At 48.5% G+C, this 25,751-nt stretch overlaps 2 protein-coding genes across 2 annotated transcripts; one reads left to right on the top strand and one right to left on the bottom strand.

The window, feature by feature from the left end:
- Nucleotides 1-15,522: 15,522 nt before the first annotated feature.
- On the bottom strand, nt 15,523-16,420 carry LOC131216586 (trafficking protein particle complex subunit 1-like). Its single transcript, XM_058211117.1, has 3 exons — nt 16,103-16,420; nt 15,815-16,024; nt 15,523-15,739 (listed from the first exon to the last, which is right to left on the bottom strand). Exons 1-3 carry the CDS (start codon nt 16,199-16,201, stop codon nt 15,629-15,631), a joined length of 420 nt encoding a protein of 139 aa, XP_058067100.1. The 5' UTR covers nt 16,202-16,420; the 3' UTR covers nt 15,523-15,628.
- Nucleotides 16,421-16,756: 336 nt separating this feature from the next.
- Nucleotides 16,757-17,818, top strand: LOC131216228 (large ribosomal subunit protein bL9m). The gene is made up of 3 exons (XM_058210661.1): nt 16,757-16,900; nt 16,986-17,312; nt 17,378-17,818. The coding sequence occupies exons 1-3, from the start codon at nt 16,820-16,822 to the stop codon at nt 17,744-17,746; spliced, it is 777 nt and encodes a 258-aa protein (XP_058066644.1). The 5' UTR covers nt 16,757-16,819; the 3' UTR covers nt 17,747-17,818.
- Nucleotides 17,819-25,751: the final 7,933 nt, after the last annotated feature.

The following is a 25,751-nucleotide window of genomic DNA, read 5'->3' as shown; positions in this document are numbered from 1 at the left end:
TTAAAATGCAAATACCCAGCCCGGCTGAACGAAACTATTTTTCCATCGCAGGTCATATTTTGCCACTGGCAGAGAGCAATTTTTCGGTCGTCGGCAAATAACAGTGGGTCCACTGCACTGAATGATTTTTGCATAGTTTGTAAAAAAGACCTGGAAAAATATGATAGGAATGACAAATTGTCGTCTTACTATTTCATACAAGCATACCATTCGAAGTATTGGACCTTTCGGTTTTTTTAAGTGTAGACCTTTATTTTGCAATCTACTTTTGTACTAACATAAAATGTCGTCTTGCTCAAAGACTAAAACTCTCCCTCTAAACCATTAAAACGAAATATACGGAACAAATCAAACAAGGAATGTTTATCTAGACACACAAAAGTTCCACCCTCCAGATATGGGGAAACAGTCCTTCGGCACCATTTAGCAACCCTCTCTGGAGGGGAACGATTAGCACACGATTTGACATCACTTAAGCAATTAATTAATTGACTAATTTTCAATAGCACTTCAGCTCACCGACCCGAACCGAACCCTCACGCAATCAAACGATACAAATCACTCGCCTGTCGGGCGAGTTCCTTATGTGGGATGCTGTGCAGGGACAACAGGAGCGTCAGAGTGTCATCGAAACAGGTTGCACAATCCGATGCGATGCTCGAAGCGGCTCTCGCTCTCCTTCGAGGCAGTAAACTGTTACCACAACTGTCACATTCCATTAAATCACTCGCAACTCATCGACCAATCAACGATAAAAGCTCGCTTCCCTTTCACGGAACCTGCACGGCGGTCAATGACTTGAACAATAGTTTTAATGGACACTTCCGACCGGCTGGTCACCCTCCGCAGCACTACGGATGGGATCTTCCGAGCCAAATGTAAAACATAGCAAATTAATAGCTTTTTACCGTTTTCACTTTGTCAATTGTGATTTCGATCCCTTCACGGGGTCGGCGGATGTTATCGATGTGATGTTGCCCCGTGCGGTTTTGGTCGGTCCAGGGTGCGGTCGAGAGGGCGCAAACGGACCGTCATTTATGGGGTACCGTAACATGTGTAAAGCGAACAGAATGATGATTGTGCACTTAAGTTTTCGGTTAGTTAAGTGTCTTTCATCAATTGGTTTCTGGTGCTGTTTTTTGCCCCACCGCCTATTATCTAATGAAATGGAGCAACATGTCCGTTACTGTTAATTATACTAACAAGACTGTGAAAATGTATTTAACAACTAGTAAGTCTAAAATGGATTTGATAAAATTTCCATCTAAAATTTCAACCAAATTTTTACATTTGAAAAAAAAACATTAAATTTCAACTAAAAAACATTTTCAAAGCATGACTATATAAGGGTAAGGAATAGGCCGTCAGTCAGTCTCCTCCGTACTGAGCCATGGCAGTGCATTAATAGCACGCTGTTAATGTTGCCGGAACGAGTCCTCCGAGGCGGTAGACCTTCCCTAAAAGCGTATCAGTCCTTTAACTGTTCATGAAAACCACTTAAAGCACCATTACCGAAAACTCTCCCAATCTAACTTTAAACAACATTACAGCACTTTGATAGACCGCACACGAACACACAGTAACGGACCAGCGAGGTGGGTTCCCGGAATCAACACTTACCTAAAAACAGCTCGTTACCATTTCACTTAAACTACGAAAAACGGGACGGGTCCAGGGTGCCGGAGGATAAACCGTATCTTCCAGGCGCTCCAGGAGGACAGAAATTACGGTTAAGAGAAAGAAAATCTGCACGACAAATCCCGAGGCCCGGAACGCGGGCAGCAGCCCCGAAATTAGCATATTTCAAATTAGAAAAATTCATCACCAAATTCATTAAATCATCTTTTCGTTCGTTTCGCGCGCTGTGGGCGACCGTTTTCGCGAAGTTTTTTTTTCTATCCCCGACTTGCGGTCGGCGACTCCCCTTTTCCGACCGCCGGGAGGGCAAAACAGATTTTTCTGAAATCCCCGCGAAAAGAAATCCGTGCCCCGAGGATCCCAGGACGGAAACTTCAAGAAACGGAAACTTCTAACCAATCTTGCGCAGCTTTTTGCTGGCTCTTGCAGCTCAGCGACACGGGCGTTATCCTTGGTAGTTCATAAGTTGAAACTCCGTGGCCACCGGACCACTTCGACCGAGTTTCCGACGCCCAAAAGAAGCCCTCCGTTCCCGGGATTAGCCTCAAAGTTCCGCGGCGCCCACGAAGAGTTAACGAAGAAAAACCAAACGCTCGGCCGGCCAGCCGGCCCCGGCTGAAGGAGAACCTGGCAACCAATTTGTGGCCGTGGTTCTTCGGGACCACGACCGGGAACATTATGCGGAAGAGCATTAAGGGACAAATAGTATATCATCTGCGACTGCGGTGTGTTTAACTTACCGACCGCGGGCGCCCTGTCCAAAAAGGTTACGCACAGGGACCCTTTTGGCCGTCGTCTTAAAGCGTCGTGTGCAAATTGTGTAATCGTGTTGTTCTTGTCACTTGCGCTGTCGATGTTTCTGTGAGGCAGAAGATTGCGATTCCCCTGTCACGGACAGCTGTTACGTGGTACGATGTCTGCTTTAAGACTGCAGCCCTATGGGGAATGGTTTAACATTTAGACGAGAGTTGTTGCCGGCGCTTACAGCGTTTGACGAGTTGGACATTACACTCCACTGATTTGTCTGAATCTAGAGCAAGGTGGCCCCCAATCACGGATTGTATCATGACAAATACGTTCAATTGCACGCAAATGAGCCAATAAAACCCTATGCCGGCCAGCCACTTACAAGTAATGGTCAGCGAAGTGATTGCTTCATCATGGACGGATAAAAGGCTTTCCAAATGTTCAAAAAACGGATGCCAAAAAATCAGCGAAAAGCTGAGTAATTTATCATCAATTTCATGATTCATCCGTTCGGCCGATACGATCGGTAGCCAGAGTGGCCGCGTCCGACTGTTGGACTAATGACATTTTGATATCGTTGCCAACATGTAATACATAATAAATCGATCATATAATTCAGCACGATGTTGATGTACGCGCGGATTGCTTTTTTCTCCTCAATCTGGCGGCCGTTTTTTTTCTTTTTTGACCTCTCTCTACCGCTCGGTCCGTCCGGGTCAAGGGAGTGATATCCTTCGCCGACTGCTGGCCGTATGCACCGCACACGCCCAACACGAGATTGACGCTCGATTCGTCAGTCATTTTTATTATTTTCCCATTAAGACGTCCGAGCGTTCGTCGGAAAAGCAGACCTTCGAATGGCCCCGGGAAAAAAGGATGAGAAAGGGATTTCTTGGGACGGCATGCATGGCGGCATTTCTACCGAAATTCTACTCCATCATCCAATGTCACTATCACCGTCGTCGAAGCGTCGGCCCATCCATCGGTCATCATCAATCTTGATTGCGCCGTTGTTGCGCCAGGATCCGGACGGCTTAGCGGGATAAATCGATCCGATTGCGCTATCTGCGTTGACCATCATTGACCATTAGTGGTCTCATCATGTCACCCTTCACGGGGATAAAATCATATTTCATAAACAGCCAGCCAAACAGTGACAAAAAACGGACGGCCGGAGCATTATTCTTTCCACATGATTCGAATATATTTCTATCAACGAACGGGGCACGGCCATTTGCAGGCGTCGAGATTTTGATTGTCGTTTACGGGTTTACTAAAACACTGCTGCACTTGATCCTAATGGGCATCCGAAGCGAAATTTCACAACTTTATTAATTTAATCACCGGCCACCAGTGGATTTAAAATTCAATTACCGTGTCTGCGAAACCTGTTGAAAAGTTAGCAACGTGTCGGCGCAAAAAAAAATCATCGAAAATTACGTGCACACGACCGAGTGGGAAGCATAAAAACATTATATTAATATTCCAACCACTCTAACCGATCGCTCGGTGTGGTGTCGAAACAAAAAACAGTTTTTAACTTTTGACTTTTTCTGTCACTTCCACAAAGTGCTAGCAAAAAAAGGTGCACAACTGACTGACACCATCAACGCCCGGCCTCGGCCACAGCAGTGCCGCCGGGTTTGACACGGGCCCCGAATTTAGTAGCCGGCGTGCTTGACGTCTCAATCTCACGCTAATTAATTAAACTCGTTTGAAAGTTCCCACGTCATGTCGGCGTCAGCGCCAGTCGAATGGGATGGAAAAATGGCCCGGCCCTGGCCACGAACACACAGTCAGCAGCAATAGAAGCCCGAGGGAGTGAGCCGGGTAAGGGAGCCAGCAAGCCGGAAAGGAAGTGTATGAACGAAGCGTCGGGTTGATCAACGCGAACCGCGGCGGTTGATAAATATTTTGACATTCGCCGATTGTTGGAAGGCTCTATCGCCAGGCCGCCAGGAGCGTGCACCAAAGGGGTGCCCGTGGTCGAGTCGAAATCCTTTCCCATTCGGGTACGGCGAAGCGGAAAGTGATCCAGATTTCGCGGGGCCTGTGTCACGAATGTTCACACCGTGCATCGGAACCCCTCATTTACGCATCACTTACACCAACCATAGCGACGGCGGCTACGCAACACGCGCGCCACCATCGGGCAAGGTTTCCTCGGGGGTTCGAAGATTTTTCCGCGTGTCACGCCATTGTTTAACCAATTGCCAGTGACACCCGCTCCGTCAATAGAGCGCGCGGAACGTGTGTTTGACTTGCTGCTTTTTACACACATCTATCCCTTCTCTCTCTCTATCGTTCGGAACAAACACAAATCACCACGCGCTCTAAGCGAACCTCAATCGCGGACTACAATCTTGGCACCATAACAGGGTGTAACGCATCGTTGCATAGATCCCCCGGATTGCCGGGACTCCTGTGCGGGCAGAACAGGTCGCAAAGGCTCGGCCGTAGCTCGTTGTCAATAATTTTTACCATTTATTAGATCGGCGCGTGCTCTATTTATTGGAAGGCGCGCGGTTCCTTTTCGGGATCAGTCCTCCCGCTTCTGCACCGACATTAATCTTGTCACCAGGACTGGTGTCGAACGTCAACCAGATTTGCGCTAGCGTCTAATGACGTTCGAACGAAGGTGGCCCGAAGCCGTGTGGTTCTTTGCCGTTCCAATTAGGATGCACTCACGCTTAGTTTGGCTCGGGAACGCCTTAAAAATGCATAAGGACTATTGTGTCCTAATGAAGTCGATTGAAGGACGATTGAGTATTTGAACTCGAATCGAGAGGCACGTAAGAGTCTATTGCTGAACACGCTTTGTTTTCAATACTGACAAAGTTTTTTCGTCTATTATCTTTTAAAAATAGGTTAAGATATTGTTCATGTTGAAAGGAAACAGTGTTGCGCTTTTTGTTAGTGTAAAGGGCCATATCTAGTAATATTTTCACTTTCTAATGATTTGGCCATTTAAAGAATTTCTTTCAATTTAAAATAATTGGTCTTTTGTGCAACATAACCATAATTATCTTAAATCAATCCAATGTCGTATTTTCTTGAGGCTTATTAAGTTTTAGCTCATTGGCATATTTGTTATTCAATGATTGCATACTGCAATGCCACCAAACCAAAAGTTAAAAAAACATGGCTCTTCTGCAAAATCTGCAGACAAGTCTTGTTATTTCCGAATGCTTCTGAGCATTCATTTAAGATACGGCCACCATCCATCTAGCGCTTCTGCGCCGGATAGAAACATCGCTTGTTACCTATCAGCGACATACGCCGCAGACATGTTTCAAATTCAACTGCAGCACAAAACTAGCGACCCTTGAGCTCCGGTGCCAAGACTTTGTGCATGCTGTCGTCTTCTAGCCCACGACAGTGCAAAGTAGTTCTTGCGACGGTTCCGCGACAAAACATCTTCTTTGGCCCTTGAACCTTTTTGTCAATCGCATTCACGCGGAACGATTTATTCTATCTGAATTATTTTTATTTAGTCACGGTGACATCATCAACAACGGCCGCCGACAAAAACGACCCACCGAAATCCTTCGCCCCAGATTTCGGTGCAGAGCGCCGCAAGTGAGCGTGACTTTTATCTCGATGTCGCCTTTTAGTCCTGGCCGCGCGGGCGGGCGTTTTTGCGAATGGCGTTCGGATATAATTCTTTTTTTTCCCGCGGCGTCTGTTTGTTGCTGCCATCATTTATCTCCACACCATTATGCTGCCATTGCGCCACTTTGATACAAAGTAAAGACAGACCAAACACCAAATGATCTGCTTTTCGGACCGTGCCGGGCCGGGAAACCGACTGAAGCACCACTACAACGGGCAGCAGCACCATGGTGCGAGCACACGCCAGCCTTCGGTTCCGGATGGTACGGATGTTTATCTTCAGTTTACGCGAATTCACCGCGGCTCATCCGTCGCGGGCCGCCGGCCATTGCCACGGCCACGGTTGTGATAAATGGAATCAACCTAGCGAAAGGGCGACAGCCAATGATGGAAACCGAGCATCCGCCAGCCAGCGGAAGGAGACTCGCGTCGAATCGCTGCCAACTCCTGGAGGGTCCGGTGGCGTACGCCGTCAACGAGTTCGCGGTTCGTGCGAATTAATCGTGTGAAAAATGTAATCTTTCACGAGCTGGATAAACACTGGTGCAGCCGCCCAACACGATACCCGTTGTGTTGTTGTTGTAGCTGCAGAAGAAGCTTCTTTTGGGTGAGGCTATTTTTTATCTCCTTCAAAATAAGGATGCGATAGTTTGGCTCGGCAATTGGTTGCCCATTTTGCAAACCCTGGTTATCCTGGCGATGTTCCCGGCTAGTGTTCAGCGGCGCCCGTCATCGATGTCCCGGCGGGCCAGTGTAATCGAAAGGAAAACCCCCTTTTTTATTGCCATCCTTTCGATCCGCTTTATTGACATTAGCTTGATCGATGGAGCGAATTAGAAAGCACACACCCCGGGGTTTCTTCCTATTGCTGCTCGAACTAGGTTGCGTCCGAACACGCGCAGCACGCGACCCAAGAGGCTCGGGGTCGAAAGGGACGAAGGATTTAATTTAAAACGATCCTTCCACCTAGCCACAGGGTGCGTGGCAGTCAGGAAAAGGGTTTCGCAGGCTCGGTAACCAGCGTGGCCATTCACCCAAAATTAGGTTCAAATTTATCCCATTTTTATAACCATCTTGATACGAGCCCGGGGATCGGCATAACTCATCGATTTTGGCTAGTGACTTGAGTGAAGAGAGCTTAACCGTGTTCCAATCGAGGTGACCACTGACCAATTGCCAACACCTCAATGGTGACCGCCAGGAAGATATTGGCGGATTATAAGCGCTCGTTATACTTAACAATATTCCGATACACGAGCTCAAGTTTTTTCCAATCCACTTTCCCATGCTCGCAGAATGAGTGTCCAAAATGGCCCGTTTGTCTACACAATCCTTGGAAGCCGATGGAAGAAAATAGAGACATAACCGGAGGATAACCAGTGGCGCCCCGTGGAGCAAACGACCACTTTGGGCAGACACGCACGTGAACGGTGCAGCAAAAAGGGATCCTTTTAATGGCATCCTTTGCGCCGACAACTGACCGGACCTGGTAGCCGCCAATAATGCCAATACAAAAAGAAGTAATAAACCCGACACCCCGAAAAAAAAACCGAAACTGGACTGGAACACCATTTGAATGCGGGGAAAATTGCCGACGCTCTGACGATGGTGAGTGATCTGACTTTTTTCACTTCACTTTCCTTCTTCCACCGAAAGAAGTCAGCGATCGTTACAATATCCCCTGCCCTGGTGTGTTAGAGGGGCAGAAAAAAATAGAAATAACCGGATGAGAGGCGCTTCCAGTGCTTCCGGACAGGATTCCGGGAGGGTCACGGTTATGAGCGCTTCCCAAACCCATCCTAACCCCTGTTTATTATGTTCATTTATCTGTTTATGTTGTTCCGCAAGGGATTCCGCTCGCCCTTTCTGACCGGAGGGTTCCGTTCACCCCACCGCAGGGCTGCAGGATGCTGGGATGTTGGTTTTTTAAAATACATGCTCCAGCTAGAGCGACGGTCTGGGTACGACCGGATCGGGTATTGAAAGTGTAACAGTTTAAAAACACATTCCATCCCGGTTACCGTGAACCGGCGGGTTTTTTTCCGAACCCCTTTCGTAGCCGCAGCAGAATCCTTTCCTGGCCACACTCACATGATGGAGGGTCACCCGTGAGCAGACCCTGACAGACGAGATCTGGCCACATCAAATTAGTCAAATTGAAATATTTCAATAAAACTCCATGATTAACTGTTTAATTTGATTGCACCTCTCGGTGGAACCGAATGTCGGTACTTTCACGGGAAGGGACGGGACTATATGCGAGGCGGGGGGTCCTTTCGCTATTTAGTCCACTACACTTTATTACTACTTTTGTCCCGTTCACAGAACAAGGCTTCGGGATTGTGTCTGTCCACTGCAGCCGGTGCTGTGTCAGTCAGTCGGCACCCGGGGCGCCCGAGTGCTCCAGTTGGGTCTGACAGGACGAAGCCCAACTATCAACACTCCCTTCACCGCACGCATTTCCATTTCATCGGCGGCCCCCGCCCCAGCAGCAGCCAATTGTGCCAAAAGTTCTAATTTGTTGCGGCATGTTGTCGCCATTCGTTTCGGTTGCCGGGCATCGCCGAAAGGGTTCACGCCAAACGGTCGCATTTGTGTGGGCTTCCCGCAAAGGACTTTGAATGCGTAATGAAATCGAAACCCGGTCCCGCCCGGCTCGAGAAGGGTGGATTGTGACTTCGAAACCGGTGGTTCCCGGGGGCCACCGGAAAGCGACGGCTTTCGGAATCGGAATCACTTGTCATTCGATAATGGACTGCTAATTGGTGGTGACTGGGTTGACGGGGCTCGGCAAGGATTGCGAGGACCATTTGCGGCGACCGGAGCACATTCCGAGCGAATCGCTGAAGACTTTTTCATTAACTTCTATCCCGTTTTCGCTCTCCCTCTACTGGGCAAGGGCTCGTGTTGTGGAACAGTTGTGTGGCCAAAACTGATCCATGTGTGGTTACGTAGTTTGAACGAGGTTTAGAAGGAATGTTGGAACAAGCATTTTGAAACAGATTTTCCGTTGAACTATTAACTTAAAATTTGAACGAATAGTTTAAAATACTATTTTTGCTAGTAATATCTTTTGGTAATGAAAAGTTCGTCTTATGTTCTCCAAGAAAACGATAGCAGCCAAATTAGAAGACCAGTTGAAGTTCTGATGTTCGAACGCAAGCCAAAGCCATCGATCGTTACCCACCAACGGTCATCGCAATCAATAAAAGTCAAACGCCGCAAAGCTTGCTGTCACCCGGAGCGCCGATTAGAGGCGGAAAATCAAATAACTTAAAGGCAACAGATTTTCTCGAACAATCTCATCTGGACAGTGCAATAGGAAAGCGGAAAACTCGTGGCCCACGTGAAGCAACAGCGCACCGCTCGAAGGATGGGTGACAAACGAGCGGCTGACGAGAAAGAACCGAATACAAAAAAAATTGGTGCGGAAATACACAATTTGCATAATTTCTTAACGCACGACTGGCGCAATTCTGTCACCAGGATCGTTCTGCCTTAGCCCACCGCATCCCGTGCCACCCGTGGGTTGGGTGCTTTTTGAGCTTAGAGAGTTTTAAATCTGCCCCAACACGGCTCGGCGCGGTCCGGTCTGACAAAAAAGCAATAAATTTGTTTCGAAAAACCGTCGCGGGACCGCAACGACTTTTTTCCGGATGTTTGTCCACCTCGGTCCGCCTCGTTCCACGATCCGGACCGGGGCCCGGGAAACCCCCCGCCCGGCCCGCCAAAGGGAAAGGCGGAACAGTTCCAGGGCGTCCTCGGCCCGGCCCCGGGGGTCGATCCTTGACGGGGGCGAAGATTGGCCATACGCTCTCCGATGTTTTTGTTTCAATTTAAAGACCCGGCGAATCGTCCTTCTTCCGTCGGTTTTGGCCGCGCTTTTGAGTGGGGTGGTTTCAGTTTTTTGCTCGTCGCTGCTCGTTGTGGCCGTCCTTTCACCAAAATCAATGCATTATTAGCATATTTAATTGAAATAACGAAATCCAAGACACTTTAAGGGAAAATGAAAAATCGTGCAAACAACGAACGGTGAAAGGACGCGAACCGCCCACAAAGGCCGCAGGGGTCGATCGGTAAACGGGACGTTAATGTTACCGGGAGTTTGTCCACCGAGAAAAGGGTGATTTTTGGTAGAATAATCGTTTGCCGTGAGATGGTTGAACCGTACAAGGGAGAACCTTTCTGATCCGAAGCGCACAAATCGCCAGCGTAAGCGCTTCGCAATCCAAACGACGGTATTCAATTTTCCGGCATCCTCGGAACGGAACTCGTTTCGCTGCTCGGCAACGATAATCGTCCAGAAACCTCGGTTCGTAGCACGCCCGGCTGAGGCTGAACACTAATTTGCACTCTTTTCATGCTGTCATCGCTTTGGCCACTAGCCAGCCAGGACATCGAACACCGTGGGTCGAGGACGATTTTAATTTTCATATTTTTGTCTCTCGCGCGGAACCTGTCTCTATCCTCCGCAAAGCGCGTTCATTTTGTTATGTTTCTTTCACAATTTATTATTATTATTTCAATGCGAAATCTGGATACCATTACCATTTCATAAACATACCCAATAGGTCTTAAGGCCGATAAAACTATAAAAATGCCCGGCACTCGCAAGACTTTCTCGCGCCAAATCCCTAACATAACCTCACTTTCGCAACTTGGCTTAGAATCGCGCGCCAAGGAGCCGGAAAAATCGGAACAGATTATTATCAATTTTCCGCCAATTTGAAGCTCTGAATATGTCTCGTCAGCCGCACGGGACCGTCAACTCTATGTGCCGTTGTTAGAAGGGGTGGACGCGACACTACAGTCAGTCAATTCTCACTTCCGGCCGCTCTTGGGCACGCTTGAGGAACCGTTCTGAATGCCATTACATGAAAATCCGACATCGAGTGGGGCCGCAGAATCCTAAACCGGCTCGGCCCGTTCTCGGTGCTTTATTTACGGTACGTCGTTTGTCGATCTCGAAAAACTCGTCCGTTAGGATACACGGTCATGGGACCTATTGTTTTTTTCAACATATTTTCCGCCACAAAGCGAGTCGCTGGACAAAGATTTTTCAGGATATTCCGGTAATATTGCTCTCGAGTGGGCTCGATATTTACGTACGCTCGCTGATGGCCCTTCGGGTCTGACATGCAAATTCAGGTGCACACAAATTAAGCCGATAACAAGGGCTTCGAGTGCGAACCGTTGAAAACCACCATTCGATTTCGCAGTTGGGCGGTCCTATCTAGTGCTTGTCGAATCCCGCACTAAGGTCCCGCGGTCGGTCTAAGGCCGTTCAATTTCACTCATTATCCAGCGCGCCGGCTCGCTCCGGTCCGATGCTTGAGTTAAGTACGCACTCTTCACGATCCAATCCGTGGGCCGTGGGCGGTGGCGTGGTTGACAGGGCAGCTCATTATTTTGTCCCCTTTTCGGGGCGCCATCGGGCCTCGGATGGCTGCACACGATGGCCAGGCGAGCGAGGGTGGCCGCTGTGCAGCAATTATTCGTCACCAACATCGCCGGCGCGCCCTCGTCACCGGCACGGTGCCGGGTGGAGTGCATACTTCCGCTCGAGTGTCTCATTAGGTGGCGGGGGTCGAGTGGTCGAAACCATTATGATTTCTCCATCTTGATTTCATCACTCCATCCGGCCGGTCGGGGCGGGCCAGATGGAGCACAAAATGGTGCCATCGACCGGCTGATACCCGGTGCCCGTATGAAATGGGAACCATTAACTTTGATTTGTGGCTTTTCTACTTCACGATTTCGTCCTCATTAACGTTTTGCACTTGCACGTTGAACCCAAAGTGGATACAGCCGCGCGAATCGTCATCCGGATCGATCGGATCCGGACCGGCGACCGTTCGGCGTTGAGTTTCCCCAGCCCGATTCGATGGGCGTGGACACTAATTCGGTCGGAAAAGCCAACATCAAACGTTCGTAACGTTTGTGGCTAATTTGTCTCTTGATCGGTTCGTCCGAGAAAGTTGTTTGATGTTTTGATGTTTCTTTGTTTGGTTTTAGTTGTCTAACTTGTTTGTTCAAATTGGCCAATAATTAATGCTTCTTTTTTGTGGTTTTTGCCTCCCTTCCGAGGGCATTAAAAAATCATAAGAATTTTTCACACTTTGCGTCCCGATTCCTTAAAGCGTATGGCGCCAAGCGTGGCCGATCCGCTACCGCGTAGATATTAATGAAATAAATTCATGAGACGTGTATGCTCCACAGAATCCAATCAATCTTCCTTAATAGATGGATTGCGGTATCCATTTGGCGCTTCCCAAACGTGGCCACCGCAAAGAACCGGTCGCCGGTGTATAAGTATGTATGGCTTCCTTTGCTTCTCCCCCCTCACCGTGGCCAACCAGCCCACCGGCGGAAACTACCGGAGCCGCCTGGCCCCGGGCCTTGTGTTTTATTATCCTAGAAAATGAAAACCGATAGATAAATTGGATTCTAACGGCGGCGGAACAGCCGCTGATCGGCCCGGGCTCCGGTTGGCGTTTGGACGAAGGACGAAGATAACGAACGATTTCAAATTGATAGCGATACCGGAACCCGAACGTGAGTGTGTGGGGTCCCTTTCCTGGGGCGTCGACTGATAGCGTTTTTTTTCCTCTCCCAATTTCTTATCTTTTCTGAAAATAACGAGCTGTTCCTGATCGAACGGTGTGGCCGCGATTCCATCAGCTCTCTCCTCGGCACCGTTCTGTTGGTTTTCGATTCATTTTTTAAATATAAATGCAGATGAAGCTGCTGCTGCCACGAATTGCGTTCCGGAAACTGACTTAAGGATGGTGTACGCGCCACCACCGGGCGATCCGCGGCATCGATCGACTCCCCGAAGATTCTTCACCGGCAGGTCAACGCTACCGGTGAAGAAAAAAAGCATGCCAAGTTTTCCACCTGTAAGGGCGGATGATGTAAGACCTTTTCTTGCCGCGGAGCGACATGTGCGAAATGTCTGCATTTGAAAGTTTATTTACTCAGCTTGGCGCTGCGCCGGGGAGGGCCAATTCTGCACAACCAATTTCAATACATCATTATTCCGCCCGAACACAGCATAATGAAAGTTCTGATGAGTGCGGTACCGTTTGAGGTGTGCGCACTTTGAATATGTTGCCGGCGACATACATTCATGCCCGGCGCCTGATAGCGTGGCTTGTGGCGTTCTGTGCGCCGCGCTTGATCGACATTTTTCCCACCTTTCCACGGCAGACCCTCTCTCCCGGATCCGACCCCCGAGCGGGCGGTAGCATGAGATGAAAAAATTTGCAATCTAAATCATTGTTTGGTCCGCCACACACATTGCACATGGTAAATACATGCTTCGTGTTATTTTTTTTTTGCTCCCATCCCCATTGGAACTCTCTTACTTTTATGATTTACATATTATTGAACTCCAGAAGATGACACGTTCCCGACCGGGCGGCTTGTAAGTGTATACGTCGCACCATGTCACGCGAAGGAAGATCAAACGGACTCGGAGCGACTGCCGCGCAAAGTAAAGAAAGTAACGGTAGCCCACCGCCAAAGGAGGGCTAAACAGTGGCAAAAGAAAATTAGCCGCCGGGCTGGGCCACTGTTTGCGAAGGTTTTCCATTTGACGCGGCGCCTTTCACAGTGTGCGCTTTCTTTGCCCAGCAAATGGTAATGCATTTGCGCACCACGCGAGGCTCAACACAAAGCTCAAATATTACATCAAAACGAGTGACAGATGTTGCGCCACAGCTTGGTCCGGCAGAAATTGTAACGAGCCTGGGTCCATGTACTGGAGCAATCCTACAATCTGAGTTGGAGGATTAAAAACGGAAAGCTTTAACCGCAAGAAAGCCTCCCGCCGATCGTTGGACGGAACACGAATCGCCCCGCTAAATATCCTTCCAGCGAGCTGCACGTGCGAAAGCACCCACCTGCCAAAGGGGCTCATCTCGTTTATCAGCTTCTAATGAGACACAGTTCTTCTTCATTTCATTAACATAAGCCCATTTGACCTCACGGTCCGCAGTCGATCTGCCCATTGCATAACATTTTCCCTTCGTTCTAGTTCATAGCCCGCGGTAGGCACAGGCTGCCCGGTCGGCTTATCCTAGTGATTGCCACAAACCTGGCCGTCTCTGGCAGTCTTGGGGGCCCCCCCGTCATTCCCAGAGGTATTGTTGGTTTTTCTGCACCGGCAAGTGTCGGCCGCGTCGGCGATGGTTCCGTGCTCCGTGTTTTTCCCCATGTTTGCCGGTTTGCGGTTGTCGGTAAGGATGAAAGCGGGAAAAAATTAATTTATTCCTGTGTATGTTTTGTCCAAGTTGAGCCGGTGTTGCGCTTAAACGCTTCCGAATGCTCTATTTGCCTGTTTTCCTGCCACCCTGCCCAACACACCTTTTGGCCACGTTTCACCTTCTCGGACGCCTGGACGCCTGGACGCCGAAGTGTCATGTTTTCAGGCGCCCAGCTTTGGTCCTGCTACGGTTATTGGTGTTTGCGAAAATAGAAGGATTAAGCAAAAAGCGTTGTTTGTTTGAAAACAAAAGGTATTAGTAATTAAAACGGACAAAATAGTTAAACTTTTCCTGCATCGTTTGTGGCCAATGATTTTATACACCATTTTGGTAAGACTAATTTGAGAAAAAAAATGAAATGGAAGCCTCCGTATCCTAGTTGAAGACCATTTCAAAGGACTTCTGCTGCCTGTAGTAATTTGCTCCCTGGTGCACATGTCTTCTGCTTCCGGACGGTGCCGCTTTACTCAGCCAAGCACACTGCAGAGCCGGCGCCTGGTGCATAAATTGCTACGAAAATTTATTTCCTACATACGTTTTCTGATACCGAACAGGGAACCACTTCCTGTGCATGGCTCCATTCCCAACCCACCCCCAGGGAGGCCACTAAGTAAACCTGTGAAGTCTGCTAATGACTTTAGCATCATGTCAGCTCCCATTAGCACTCCTCCCGCGCCTGAGTCCTGTGGTTCTGAACTGAAACTTCTCGTGCCTGCCGGGTTCGGTTTCTACATTATCTTTTGCTTTTTTCCGTTCCCCATCTAGTTCCTGTTTTAATTTTAATTATTCCCTGATGCTCATTTGCAAATCCCACGTCCATCTTGCTGTCCAGGCCGCTCCCCAACCTGAAAGGGAACTCATCGGAAGCCTTTCCGGCAGGCAGGATTAATGAAAGAGCTGAACGAAACAATCTTACTCACCGGGAACGGTATGGCAAAGGTCACCAAGTCGCCTTCCGTCGGAAACTTGCACTTGGTTACGGAGCTGCAAACACATCCTTTGGCGCTTATTTATTGCAAGGAAGTGCCGGAAGTGTTTAAGAGACCGAAAACAAGGCCGATAACATCGGCGGCAACAGTTCCGGCGAAGCTATTCGACATTTGTTCCACATTTGTTAGCTCACATTAGCACTGCGGTGTTCAGCTGCTCTTTCCCTCGCCTGCTGTGTTCGGACAATTTTGCATTTTCTTTGGTAGTCATTCTTTTCACTTACCGAATTAAAAATATGGTCTAATTTCTTTTAAATTATGGGGTTTTATTGAATTCGCTTTATTGTGGACATTACTAAGGAATACTGGGCGTATTTATTTCTAGTTTTCTTAAAGGCTCATCTGATTTAGTTTTACGGGGACTACTTCTGCAGCTTAAGTCAAATAGGTGGCGTACAGCTCGTTCAACTTCGTCTCAAACAGGCCAGATGTAACGGGCGTGCCTAGCTTCCACAGCGGATTCCGAACGACATACTCAACCCAGAGCTGTGAAATATAATGAAACGTTCGTGAATTTCCTATGAGTGTACTAGCCCTTTAGCCCTTTATCCCTTAACTCGCCTTGGCATAGATTGTTTGCAGGAACTCGCGCACTCCGGTGGAGTTGTTGTCCGTGTTTAACAGAAACCTAACACCCGACGGAACTTCCAGGTAGTGAAGAGTATATTTGTTAGTTTTGTACCACTGAAAGCCTTCCTTGGGATCCCATGGTGACGCTCTGCTTACGAACGATCTAATCGAGAACAGCATTCCGTACACTAGTTTTGCTTCCTGTCCGGTTAATTGTATCAACAAAATAAAATACATTGCGTATTTGCCGGATGCGTTGAATTACTCGCGCTCGCATACCTCGTCCATCGAAATCCCGGACTGCTTGGTGCGGTTCCACTCGCGGTAGTAGAGCAGTGTGCCGAGCTTGTCGTAGATGTACAAATTGTAGATAAACATTACAAATCAAGTTTTGCTAATTTTTTGGAATATCTTCGGAGCCGGCCCCAAATCAAAACACTTCGTTGCAGCCGTTTCTGGACACTTCCTCCATCGAATTCGAACTCCGAAGCTTCTTGCGTTAGGCAGCTGGACACAGGCTACCCCAATTTACTATCAGTAGACAAAGTTTTGAATTAAAATTGTGTTAGGAGAAGTACACGTTGGAGCAATGTTTCGCTCATATTTCCCTACTGTTGACAACCAACATTAAAGACAGTATACTTTCGCACCTTACGTTCGAAAAACCTGACGATGGCGATTTAAACATAAGCAACTGGCTTCGCTATCACGAACACAACTGAATGGCGATGGCTGGAAAAACATGAAGCCCCGTCTAATAATGCGCATGTGCAACACAGCGAGTGATGTTTCCGTTGCACTTCGTTTCGCATAGAAGTTAAACAATTTAGGTGAGCATGGATCGTCATCGCTTGGTCTTTCTGTGCCACAGTCTTTAGAAACACCATTGACAGTCCGATTTTGACAGCTGTTTGTTGACATCCGAAACGCGTATTGGCCAAGAATCGTCTCGACGGCAGAATCGGATCGGTAAATTGCAATATTGTGGCCGGTTAAATGTTGTCCAACGTACTGCGGACGATTTCGTCCGGTGCAGCGTTATGTACGCCACGTTCCGTTGTTCAGCAATCGTCCAGGGTAAGGCAAATAACGGCATCCAAGTGCTCTCTTGTGGTTCGCGCAGTGCGGTAACATGCCTTTTGTTGCTCTTCTGAATTGACAGAACACGTTCATCCTGAAACGCCGGTTTCCGCCTAATCTGTACAAGAAGAACCAAAAACCCGGTAAGCTGAGGGGCCGCCACTTCGTGTATGACCTGGTGGAGGATAGATCGGTGGTTAAGAAGCCCAACGTTGAGGTGGTGCTAACCACTTTCGTCGAAAACATCGGCGCCAAGGGCGAAGTCGTCTCGCTCAAGCCCAACATTGCCTACAATAGGTTGCTGCTTCCCGGGTTAGCCGTTTACAAGACTCCAGAAAGTGTGGCCAAGTACGCCCAGGATGTGCGTGAAAAGGAATCGGCAGTGCACAGTTCTGCCCAGGCCGCTGTGGTGAGTGTTTTTGTTTGTTTCCAATGTCGTTTTGTACTTTGCTCATAGCGCCGAATGTTTTATAGACGGTGAGTAAACTCGAAAGCCTCATACTGGCGGTGGTTTTGAACAAGGATCACCCGTGGGTGATCGAACCGTGGCACGTAAGGATGTCACTTCGCAAGGCTGGTTACTACGTACCGACGGAAGCAATCGAGCTACCGGCCACGCCAATCACAGGACCGGATCTGTTGAAGCAAAACAAGGAATTTTACGTGACCATCACCATCAACAACCTGGAGAAGGCACGGGTGCGCTGTCGTATTCACCATTGGAGCACGGAACCGAGTGATCGGTTGCCGTACGTGTTCGAGCACTGGAAACTGGACGCAGAACCGCTCTTCGGTGAAGGAAGTCCGTCAAAACCCAGCGACACAGTCACATCATCGAGTTGAGTCCTTCAAGCAAAGTTAGTCACAAGTGTAACCATCGATTGTAAAATGCTTAAATAAATATAAAAAAACGCATTTCGAAGTTCTTTCCATTAGAAGTACTTTTACAGTGCACATATCGGCGAGCCCCACTCACGTTTAACTAAACCAGTTTCTGCGGTTATAAATAAGAATCACGTTCACCCCGTTCACGAAGTCACGCTCCGTGCGACATTTTAATGGACAAAATGAGATACTTTCACCTCAATGCGGTTAGAGGGGACATGCCCAACGAAGTTTTTAGGGTCTGAACGATGTAGGCCATTTAACCAGGGGATGTATTGGGGATGGTTATTTACAACAGGGATCAACCTTGCTTTCCAAAGGAAAAGAGGATTAAGTTTGGAAAAGTTTAACCTGCCGCCGCCACCACGACACACGATGTTCGTTAGTTCTTCTTTCGCATTTCAAAGCCAACCGCCATAACATTTGCCAAACGTCCTGCCCAGTGCATCACCGGGAGGAGTTGCTTGCCAGATAAAAAGATAATATTTTCTTATCATCATCATCTTCGCTGTCGCGGCGCATCGAACAAAGAGTCGGTGCGGATAAACATCAAAACCAAAAATCATCGTTCTGCAACGCGAAAGCCTCGCCCCGTCACTCAACGGATCATTTTGTCGTCCAGTGAGCAGAAAACGCAAGAAAAATAGACAGTGACACTAACAAACGCCCGTTCCTCTTCGACGGTTCTCCGTTCGAAGGGTGCGTGGGGTTCAGTGTTTTACCACCGCACCGGTGTCCTTGTCGGTCCTTGTCCATCAGCTCTGCCGGTGTCTGCCGGTGATGGAACCGATAAAATAGTCCTTCCGTTTGTCGCCATGCTGGTGTGTTGTTTTCCGATACTTGGTGTCTGGCCCGGGCGTCCCGATCTTTGCTCGGCGAACTTCGCGATGCTTCTTGGGTGTCGGTAGCACGTGGGAGGGTAACATCAATTTACGCCACAAACGATTTATCTCCCACCGGGTGGACGTTGGCAGCCAACATTCAAGCACCACCTCGAAGGAGCCACACTGTATCAACCAGCAACTTCATCTAATCCGCAGGATCTAAAGCAAACGACGCCCCACCGCCCGGCGGAGAAGCAAAAACAACCAAGAAGGCCGATGACGATGACGATGAGGGTTTTGATTTATTTTCCATTGACCACCACGACCACGCCATTACTGTCATAAAAATACAATTTTCCCAAAGTCGGCGACGCCCGGTCGGTGTGCCGCCGTGCGTTGCTATGGGAGTTATGTTTGCCGCTGTTTTTTTATGCGCCATCATCACCGACGACCGCCGGCGGATGAAACTTTGCAGTCACGCCCGAGATGGGCGGTCGATTCGACGATGTGTCAATGGCTTTGACTTGCTCACCCTGCGCGGATGTCCTGCGAGAATCTGACGATCCCGGGGAGATCAAATGCGAGGGCCTCGGGAACCCTGTCGAGAGAGCATACATCGCGCCCGGGGATTACCGTGAACGGAGACGGAGAGTAAAACAACCGACTGTGGGGACGGTGCGTCACACAAAAAAAAACGAGTTTCCCGGTGGTCTGACCCTGGCGGTCTTGGTGGTGGAACTTCTTGAAGAAGTTCGACAAAAAAGTGACACCAAAAGAAGGTCTTTTCCTATCGCTCATCCATCGTCCGTCGTCGGCGCGCCTCGAATTCGACCGGGACGTTGAGATGTGTCATCTTATTTTATTGACATCATATACAATCCGTCATGTTCGTGGGATTTTTCTCGACCCGACTGAGGATAAAGTGGGTGCTCCGTGGGAAGTCTCCCCACGCCTGGGGGGCTTTGGGTAAAAGTTGAATCCCGTCGTCGATCCGTGTCAGCCCCGTCGGGAGGCTTCAAGCTTCATTAAACTTCTGTCGTGTTAACTGTCGTTTGCACATAAAACGGACGTCCGAGACTGATCTGAAGCAATGAGGCTTGAAACTGATCCCTACGGAGGGCTAGTGAAGGACCACCAGAAGGCCGCGGTCGGAATCGTTGTTGGCTCTATTTCACTTGAACATTTTGAAAATCTGTTTCCCTCACTGTAGCTTTTCAATAAAAGAAGTTCCGAATCCTCGGAGAAGGTTTCATGGAGTTGTTAAGCACATACAAATCAACCAGAAATCGCCTTTTCCTATCAGGATCCCTCAGGATTGAAAATTGTCCAGCAGGCGCGTGGTTCGCAGATTACAGGGATCATAGAGGGAACGTGTTTATTTTCTTTATCTAAGGTAAACTGAATTTTTCTCGCAAAGGTGTGGACTTGAGCTGATTTTGATGATGGTGTCAACTAGCACCCAATTGTCCGACTCTTAAATAAAAATATAAATTGTAATGCGTCGATTTTAAAGTCACGTTTTCCACAGCTAATTTCATGCATTGCGTCCTCTTTTACAAATTGTGATAGATAACACATTCACGGGGGCAGACCAGTTGGCGGCCAGTTCCACCGAACCCTGGCACCAAACATTAGACCCACATTTTCCACGCCTGTTTACAAGCACAAACAACGCTCCAACCTTCCGAATCCTGCGATGCGTGACGGGGCGGCTGAAATAATTTCAATCCTTTTCTCACCGACCCAATTGATGGATCAACCGTAACCAGTGATGATGATCATCGTTACCATCATATCGGCGGAACGGTACGCAAATTTGCACCATCAATTCCCGTTCATGTTTCACTGACATCCGTTATCTCACGCACCGCTTAACCCACGGCTGCTGCTGTGGCCACGGCCTGTGCGTTACAATAACTATCGAATGTGTCGAATTCGGTGGGAAAATGTGTGCATGAAACAGGGCCAGGGCCACATCACCGAAATTCTAGCGCATCCGCGTTTTACATATCGTTTCGCACGATAGCAAATAAAAACATACACACTTTTTGCACATCATATAATTCAAATCAATCTTTCACCATGGCGCTCCCTAAACCGCCCGTGGCCCTGGTGCTGTTTTTTTTGCGTGTGGCGCAAATGGCAAATGGGAAGGATATCATTGAACCGGTCCCTGCAACCGATCACTCATCATTTCCGTACGGGCCCGCTCTGTGTGGGCCATTAGCAATTCATCGATGCTAGAATGCTAAAGAAACATTATTAGAAATTCCTCTCAGCCGGGGGGAATCGTGCTCATCATAACCCGGTTTAGCCCGAAATCTGGGAGCCCCCTCCGGTTCTAATTATTTTTACTCCATTAAGCGTAAAATTTTGAGTCGTTCGCTGGAAACCGACGTTTTACCTTAACCGATCGTAAGGTCGAGAAGGTTGGAAACGTTTCGAGAAAAATGCTCTTCCCGGCCGTTAGGTATGGCTTCTTTCCATATTGGGCTACGGTAATCGACGCACATAGCCGGCAGGATGAATGTCAATTATTTGCCGCTCGGAAGCAGGACTCGCACAAGGGCGTACGGTGAAATCAATCATTTCAGTATACTGCACACATCGGCACAATCTGATGTTATCACTGTAAGCTATTAAGAAGAATTTTTGGCGTAGGAATTGCTTGTGAATAATAACCCGAAACGTACCAACTCTACATCCGTAGCCATTTGAATCGAACCACGTGATCTTCAATCCCTTTCGATCACCACGAGCATCGTTTGAATTGGAGAACTCTTTTTCGTTCAAAATGAAAAATATTCCAAAGTAACTGCTTTCATTTTGTTACTTTTAAAGTTCTACACCTTCGCCAACGGCGCTCAACAAGACGCAACCGTTTTTGGATGAATTGTAGCAAAATACGCCGAGGACGAAGACTGCGCCTAACAACATTTTAACTCATAAATAGCAACATACCGGAACCGAGAAAAAGGATACCGACCTCGCAACCCACAAAAGAATTATTGCCCAGCGAATACAATCCTTTTTAACAGTAATTTTCATTTTTTTTTCCCAAAACCAGTTCTGGGCAACCCAAGCTCCAACGCGGTTTGTTGGAACCATGTCCCGAAGGAAACCATCCCGACCATCGTAACTCTTTCGCCAGTGTCCGTGGCGGTGGAAAAGTGTTTTAAAAATGTGAAAAATCCTCACGATAGACCGTGGCCATGTTGGCCAACTCGGAATGCTCGTGGAGAGGCAATGAGACCGCCTCGCGGCCCCCGTTTGAATGGCAATTTTCTAAGCTGTTGCTAAAATGGCTTTTTAGCATTTCAAATGAGCCATTCGTCGGTCGATTTTTGGACATAAATTTCCAGCTTTCACCGCCGCCGGCGGCGGCGCGATAGGTTCGATAGCAAAAGTTTTCCGGCCTCGATTAGTGTCGGCTATCGATGAGCAGACATTTAAATAAGTCCGGCCGTTTGATGGAGCGAAATGAGCGACTTCGGGGACTTTCTTAAAGTGAATTAAAGCCATCGCCTGAAAGCGAAAATGAAAGAAATTACGTGAAATTTGTTGCTAACGAGCAGAACTAATTTTGGGCCTGTTCGCCAAATAACCGCCAGCAACAATTACTTCAAGGATAACAGCTATTGCGTTATCTCTTACGATACGCATTTGAGTTATAGTGACCAGCAACATTATGCCGCAATCCACCATGGCAGAGGATCGCTATACCGGAATTGCAGTCGACGATAATATCTATCCGTAGCAGATGCCAGCATCCAGATATACCTCCACCGAGCCGAGTGGAAAGCATCCAAATGTGGAGGAAAAACCGCCCCGTTGACCACTTCTTTTAACAAACTATCCATCCCGAAGATGGGGAAAAGATTTATCTTCTCGCAAACTTCCAAGTCGCAGGCCAAAATTTATGTTTTCCCGCAACCCGCAATCCGGAGCGCGGTCGTATGTGTGCTGCCTTGTATGTGTGCTCGAGAAATGCTGCGAGAAAATTTATTTTCCCATCCAAATACTGGGCAGGGATGAGCCAAACAAGGATAATAGAAAAAAGTGCTAGATCCTTGTGCCATTTGGCTTAGGCTCAGGGGTTTAGCCCGAATCCTGTGGACCACAGTCGCGGGGACCGGACAAAGAAAAGTTACTCCCGAGTTTATTTAACAACTCGTCCACAAGATTAAAACCCCCCGGAACCGTAGTCGGCACCCCGCGTGCCAGAATTCCCGATTCGAGGGAAGAAAGTTGTTTGGCATTTATTTTTTTAGTTGTTGCCTTTCCCGGGGATGCGTTTATCCTCGCTCACTCACCCGCTCTGCGGGTGAGAATGTCCCCTTCTTCCCGTGGGTGACGGGATAAACCTTGTCCAGGTCCTAAATCGTTGAGGATGAGAATTTATACACCCAACGGGTTTCTCGCTAACCCCACATGAGCCCCCAGGGCACGGAACCTCCTCACACACGGCGTAGCGGGACGCATAGTCGCGACCACTCATAAACAAACAAAGAATTTTTATGCTTCCTGTTTCGTCCACCAACCACCACCCACCGCTGGGAAAGACGAACTCCGCCAGGCGGGGGCCGGAAGCAGACCCAGCGGGCAGCGGCGGTTGGTCAGTGAGCAAAGCCTGGTCGAGCTGGTTATGTTTCTTCTCATCCGAAACACAAACGGAACTCGGAGCATTCCCGAAACGGACGAAAAAAACGGTCGAAACTGAAATGAAATAAAATAACTGCAAACATGAAGTGGAGTCGGGCGGGTTTGGGCGGTCACGCCTGACCAGTTCCGGTTGTCCGGTTAGATTCTGGGACGCCAATAAAAAACCCGCACACACAGGAAGAATCCAACGGGGGCTCGTTATGGGGTGGAAATAAAAACTAGGAAACAATAAAATTCCCAGAAACTCGGGAGAGGTTCCGGGCCGATTGGATCCTCGGACTCGGACGGGTCCTGGTTCCAGGTGGAGAGTTGCCCCAGCTCGTCGGTGGAATCTTTTCTCGCCCGAAGCGCGGAAAAGAAAAGGACGACACGGCTAGAGGATGTTCGGAGTCCGGCGCACATCCTTCGCCGAACTCGCGAAGACCTTTGTCGCGCAGAAAAATAGTGCCACCGGAAAAGGAAAAGCACGGAATGGAACGGCACGGTACCTTCTGCTGACCAACCCGGGATGGGATCCCGGATCCCTGGGATCCAGAATTCCGAACCACACCCCATTTTTGCTGAAGCGAGCAAGAAATGGTCCGTTCGTCCGCTGGGTTGGCAGTCTCTGTCCCACTCTCACCACATCGGGCCGGTTAGTTTTTGGCGAACGGACGAAACGTGAACATAAATTTTCCCATTTCCCATTGCCCGCCACATTATTTCCCACTATCGGACCGATGCTACGCCCAACCCGGAGCGGTTCTTCGCCGGTAGTTGTCTGCCGAGCGAAGAAAATGTTGCAACGCGGGCGGTACATCCTTTTTTCGTCGCCCGCACTCGCCATGGCTTATGTCCTGGAGCAGTGGCTGTGGCTTTTTATTTATTTTCTCAGCTGAAACAGCTGCCAACCCAGCCAGGGCCCGTAGGTTCGGGCACGCTGATGCCGCGGGCCGAGGAGACGAAACCTGAAAGAAACGACCATCTTCACTTTAATCTTCGCAAAAGGTAATCAACTACAGTGGCCACTGTTGTAGCGAAGATAAATGAGAGCGCCCTGACGTACAAAAACAAGCCCGCATGGTGGTCGCGTGGTTTATGGGAGTCGTTTCGAGTAGTTGTATGTGCAAAAACATTTACGAAACTCGAAAGATAGCGCAATTGCGCAAGACGATATCTTACGCCACCACTCAGAGGCGGACATGTCTTGCGCATTTTTTTTTTTGCGAACCAATGGTCTAGGCCGGCCATCATCACGGGGAAATAAAAACCAACCACAGGACCAACAGTCAACTGCAGCGATGCCAAAACAGATGCCGTTTGTCACAGTGTTGTGGCCAGCACCAGTGATCGCAGGGATGTGGTCCCTACCGGACAGCGAAAGATCTCATTTGGAAATGGTCCATTATCTTAAAAACTATGTAACTGCTTCTGCTGGCCAGTGGAGTGGCCAGTGGATTTGCGAATGTACATAAGAAACTGAACTTATTGTTATTGCCAAGACCAAGACTACTGGACGACATGTTGTTTTTTTGTTACTCTCTTTGTGTCTAATTTAAAAGAACTGGGCAATTAAATGGACTGTAGCCCATTTGATACATTTTGAGTCCATTAAACATCTTTTGCTTCATCAACCATTGTTGGTACTGTGATTTAAGTTCTGCTATTCGACACCAACATTAATGCTATAAATCCCAAACTGCCAAAAAGGTTTCAAAAGTTCGCCGCAAAATCTGTACCACAGCGAAAGCAATCAACTTTTCTTCCAATACCGCTGTTTACCGAACAACACTTTCCGGCACAAACAGCGGGCCTAATCCGTGCCCCAAAAAAGGCTACCCACTCTCTGTGGGATCCTTTCCGTTTCCTTCCGAACCGCACAATAATCGTAAAATTGAAGAACAACAAACAGCGCGCCCGATTGTTCATTTCATTAGCGAAAGGGGCCGTTGCGAAAGAAAGGATTCGACTGGCCGCGGCGGACGAAATACGGCCGCTAATCACTGGTTCATCGAACGTAAATCAAGTCAGGCCGGGCTCATTTCCGTCTCCCACCCGCCGTGCGAGGGGCGGGAGACTAATCCTGGCCCTGGGCCAACCAAGGACCCAGGACACTTCCGGCGCGCACCAACACCGGCCACGAGGTGATTGTTTATAACTATTATTTTGTATTTACGATCGAAAACTATTTATTATTCATCTACATGTAGGAGAGTGGTAGGGCTGACCATTCTTCCGCTTCTTAGGAAAGGGTCACAGAAAGTGCGAGAGAGAGAGAGAGAGAGACCAAGTGCACGAGAAGTGTGGCCACTCAAGAGTTTTGAGGAAAGTTTTGAGGAAAGAAAGCGAGAACATAAATAAATTATGCAAATTTAATTACTCTATTTCGGCCCAGTCCGCACTCTAGGCCGTGGGTCCTTTCGGGCCGTAAATGACTTTCTTCGTCGCGCCAGGTGATGGCCGCAGGTCGGAAGAATTAAGCTATCGAATCAGGTTTG

Source organism: Anopheles bellator, chromosome 1 (genome assembly GCF_943735745.2).
Source record: "Anopheles bellator chromosome 1, idAnoBellAS_SP24_06.2, whole genome shotgun sequence".
NCBI classification, from domain to species: Eukaryota; Metazoa; Arthropoda; class Insecta; order Diptera; family Culicidae; genus Anopheles; species Anopheles bellator.
Note: the sequence above shows the minus strand (reverse complement) of the source record. Positions and strands in the feature narration are given on the sequence as shown.